Raw genomic sequence first — 4,244 nt, forward strand, 5'->3', positions numbered from 1 at the left:
TCCCCATAAAGCTCCCTAGCAGGAAGAGGAGTGCCCCAAGGAGAAGATACAGAGTGGCAGTCCTTTAGTACAAGGCCCAGCAAACTCTTCCCTTTAAAAACTGCTATTCCACAATATTTGCATAAAAATCCATTTGTAAAATGTCCCAGCAGAGCCCAGTGTCCATTGTGCAATGGAGGGTGGAGGCGGAGGACCAAGAAAAAAAAAAAAAAGGCACATTGAGCAAACTAATTCAGACAGCTGGGCATCTGGTTCACCAGAGACTGAGTTGATGTGGGGAGGCCAGGTGAAGGATCACCATGTCTTCATGCAAGCTCTGAAGGTTGTTAGACATGATGAATGGTTCAAGTGCGGAGGACTTTATCTACAGGTGCAGGACTCTGCTATCATGTCTTCATACTCTTTGTAGAGGATGCTGCCACTAGGCTCAATCATCAGCACGCTGATGGGACTATACTTGTAGGGCACGCAGGAGGGTCGGGGGACACTCTGGTCCACCAGCTGGTTGATGAAGTTCTGCACGATGGCATGGTTGGGGGAGTTGTAGCCATAGCGTAGGATGCGGGGGCATGTGCCCTTGCAGTATTTGGGGTTGTACCGGTGCGGGGCTATGATCCAGTGGTCCCAGCCCAGCTGGTTGAAGCTGACCCGGAAGGAGCGGAGAGCACACTCGTCCTTCTCAGCGCTGGTCTTCTGCAAGTAGCTGGGGAGATCCAGAATGAGGTTGCCTGCCTGGCGAGCTTTGCGACTCAGCACTGGCCCATCAGGAGTTTCCTTCAAGCCAGCTTCCCCCAGCTTGGCCCGGAGGCCCTGCCGAGTGTCATTGAGGTAGAGCAACAGGAAAGGGTCATTCAAGGAAGCAGTCTTCTCCCAGCCAACTTCAGGCTCTGAGCCTTCAGCTGGTCCCAGACAGCTACACACATGATTAAGGCGGAGCAGCTGGCTCTTCTTGGAGTCCCAGGCCCATGGCAAAGAGTGGGAGGTGATGTCCCTCTCCTCCCAGCTGTCCATCCTAGAGGAGACAAGGGCATTCCTCTTGCCTCTTCGAGGGGGTGAGAGCTTTGGAACCCCAGCTTCCCCAGCCAACTGAACCACACAAAAGAGCTGGGCATGAGCCAGCAGCAGAGTCTTAGAATAAACCACAGTGGCTCTCACCAAATGTTCCATTCCTGGCTGGACATTCAGGTGGTAGTTGAGAGTCTGCATGTACCAGGGACCTGTGAGGGGAGGGAGGAGATGGTAGTTAGTGTTCCCAAAAGCAAGATAGAACAGCCTCAAACTTACATACAAGCCATTTTGGTAAGTTTGTGCCCACACTCCTGGAACAGCCAGTTCCCCCTTTCACCCTCCCCTCCTAGAACTGCCCACACCCACCTAGGAAGTAGCTCAAACACTCCCATGCATCTCCTGAAGGCCTCAAAGGGGCACTAAGAATGACCTGGATAGATGGGGCTTTCTGCCCAGTTTGCTTCTTAGAAAAAGGGCCACGTGGGTTGTTTTTTTTTTAATTAAAGTAGTTTTGTTCCTCAAGTCAGAAATTCAGGTAATTTCTACCTGGTTTTTCCTAAAAGGCTGGACAACTGGAGATGTTTACAACATTACAGAAATCAAGGAATTGCAACTTGATTGAGAGGAGAAGCTGTTTTGGTTAATACCTATTTAATTCAAGTGTCCAACAAACTGTTGGAAGAATGTTCTGTATCAAGTCTCCAGGCTGCTCCCACAGGTGCCCCAGAGAGGTCTCTAGTGAGACAGAGCCATATTCCTGATCTTCTGAAAGAGACCTCATTCCTTCTAAATTGTTCAGGCTCTTTATGCATCAGAAAGAGTGCATGAAAGATCCCCCTTCCCACCCCCCGATTTAAGAAGCATCAAGGTCACATGGAAGGCATTAGAGAAGTCCAGAATGTACAAAGCCCCAGCCAGGAAGCTGCTAGAACCAGATTAGCGTATCAGAGCATCTTGCAGTGTTGCCTGGAGGAACAGAGACGGATGGGGAGGGAAGGGGCATGCCTGCCGGCACAAAACAAGGCCATGGCAGAGCTCTGAAGAACCTCGGCCCCCACCAAGAGGGCAGGAGTTTCCCTTGAGCCAGTGCTGAGGCACCATCTCACATGGTCTCTGGCTGAGCCTAACCCCCCTTGCAGGTGAACACCAGCCATGGCAAGAGACATGTACCATTGTCCACCTGAGGCAGTAGGGCCAGTGGTTAGGAGACCTTGGTTTCATTCTTTAACACGCCATGGTCTGGTTGTGAGAATTATTTCATTCCTGGGCCTCGTTGCCCCACATGGACTGTCCCAGGAGCACCTCATGGGGTGGGGGGGAGGGGGGAGAAGAGGAGCCTGCTCACTGCAAAGCATGGCCCAGGATGGCCTGACTAATCACATCCCCTTACTAGAGGCCTGGGAAACAGCTGAGCTTTCCTGGCTCTCCATGGCCTCGGGAACAGCAGGTGCTCTGCTTGACGGATGGAGACAGCAGCCAGACTTGCTCATTCTCCAGCCACAGACCAGTGGGGATACAGAGCTGTCAATAGGCTGGGCTCCAGCCCTTGAGGAAGGGGGCAGCACCCAGCCCACCCCCAATATCTCTTTATAGCTCTCAATTAGAGAGCTAACAGGAAGCACTGTCCTTCCTAGTGGAGACTCTGGGTTTGTCCCTATAAATAGCTGAATGAAGGAAACAAGTCTCTGCTCTGGGCCTCTCCCCAGCAGACATCAGAACACCCCCCCCTTCCCCAGGCTCCATTTGACATGCAGACTGGACAGTGTTAGTGTGAAGGATTACACTCCACCCTCCCCCACAGACGCCTGTGAGAACCAGAGTCCCAAGGTAACCAGGGTCCCCGAGCACTGTGCAGCCAGAGAGCAGAAGGGGTGGAAACAAACAGCAGTTGTGTGCAGGGGGGAGTGAGGTTGGCAGCAGAGAGGGGACGAGGCAAAGTCCAGAGTCCACCTCCTTGGCCAAGAGCATGGTATAGTTCCCATCACACACAAGCCCTGCAGAGGAGCATGGGGGTGGGATGCGGTCTTAGCCCTGCCTTTCACTAGCTTGACCAGCTCCAGGCACCAGGGAGTGCAGGCAGGTGCTTTGGGGTGAAGAGGGTCAACACGCTGCAGTAACTAACATGGCTGTTTGTGCTAGTGTACAGACTACTGCAGAGCAGAGCATCCCTGGAGGGGGGAACCCCCCTGTATCCAGCCTGCCCCCAGGGGGAGGCTCACTAGAACCCACACAGGGGCCAGTTCTGTACAACAAGGCCTGGAGCAACAAGACTCTGCAAGGCCACCTGCTGCTTGGGCCCCACCTGCTGCCGGAAGATCAGCTCTCCTATTCTAGTGCCAATGGGCCAGGGCAGGAGGGAAACTAAAGGCAGCATGGAGAAGGAGGGACCGGGGGTGGGGAGCTCTGGCAAAAAAAGCAGAGTCCTCTTGACTGGTGCCTTTACAGGCAGAGTCAGGGGTTACGGTAGCAGGGTTCCCAGCTCTCTAGAGCTGCCCTTCCCACTGCCATCTCCTTCAAGCCCTGAGCACTACACAGCCCAGTGCCCCCCATTCAAACACCCCCCCACCCCAGCTCCAGCCACCCCCACCTCCCTGCCAGGCGGCTTCACCCAGGAGACCCACCTGCCCACTCCCCTATGCCTAATGACTCACCTGCCCCAGGCCGCCTTGTCTTGGCAAAGGGCCTGACCAGGCGCACAGCATTGGCACCCAGCTTACGGTTCTGGCGGGGTCGCCCAGCCTGGTCTGCCACATTCTGGTACAGGTTGAGCATGTAACGCAGCGGTTGCCTGCTGGCCAGCTGCTTCCGGTGGCAGCAGGGCCAGACACTGGGGACCTGCTCCAGCAGCACCTGGATGAGGGGCAAGGAAGGCACCCTAGCCAGGGCACTCAGGGCAGCTGGCTCCTTCCCTTCCTCCCCCATACTCAGCTCCAGAGGGAGCAGAGCAGCCAAGAGGAACAAGCTCCCAAGGGAGCAGAGAGGGCCCAGTGCAATCATGGCTAAGGGGTGGACAGCAGGCTGTGGCTAGGGGGTGGGCAGGGAGCTCTAGAGGGCTGGTGCTATGGGAGCCACAAAGTAGGAGGAAGCATTCTTCTCCCCCTCCCCCCGCAAAGGCAAGCACTTTCTCCCTAGCAAGGGCAGGGCTCTCCTGCTTTCACTCAGCTGTTCCCAGGCTGGGCCTTTAGGCAGTTTCCTTGGGGTTGAAGGAAGTTTTGAGGTGCAATCAGACAATTTCT

The 4,244-nt window shown here is 54.9% G+C and overlaps 1 protein-coding gene across 1 annotated transcript; it reads right to left on the reverse strand.

The window, feature by feature from the left end:
• Positions 1-360: 360 nt before the first annotated feature.
• Positions 361-4,005, reverse strand: BMP15 (bone morphogenetic protein 15). Its single transcript, XM_034781845.1, has 2 exons — positions 3,660-4,005; positions 361-1,217 (listed from the first exon to the last, which is right to left on the reverse strand). Exons 1-2 carry the CDS (start codon positions 4,003-4,005, stop codon positions 361-363), a joined length of 1,203 nt encoding a protein of 400 aa, XP_034637736.1.
• Between the last annotated feature and the right edge of the window lie 239 nt (positions 4,006-4,244).

Source organism: Trachemys scripta, chromosome 9 (assembly GCF_013100865.1).
Source record: "Trachemys scripta elegans isolate TJP31775 chromosome 9, CAS_Tse_1.0, whole genome shotgun sequence".
In the NCBI taxonomy this organism is placed as follows: Eukaryota; Metazoa; Chordata; order Testudines; family Emydidae; genus Trachemys; species Trachemys scripta.

Coding starts and splice junctions, on each gene's coding strand:
- BMP15 (XM_034781845.1), bottom strand. CDS start 4,005: ATGATTGCACTGGGCCCTCTCTGCTCCCTTGGGAGCTTGTTCCTCTTG. Junction 1,218..3,659: donor GACAAGGCGGCCTGGGGCAG/GTGAGTCATTAG, acceptor CTCCCCTCACAG/GTCCCTGGTACATGCAGACT.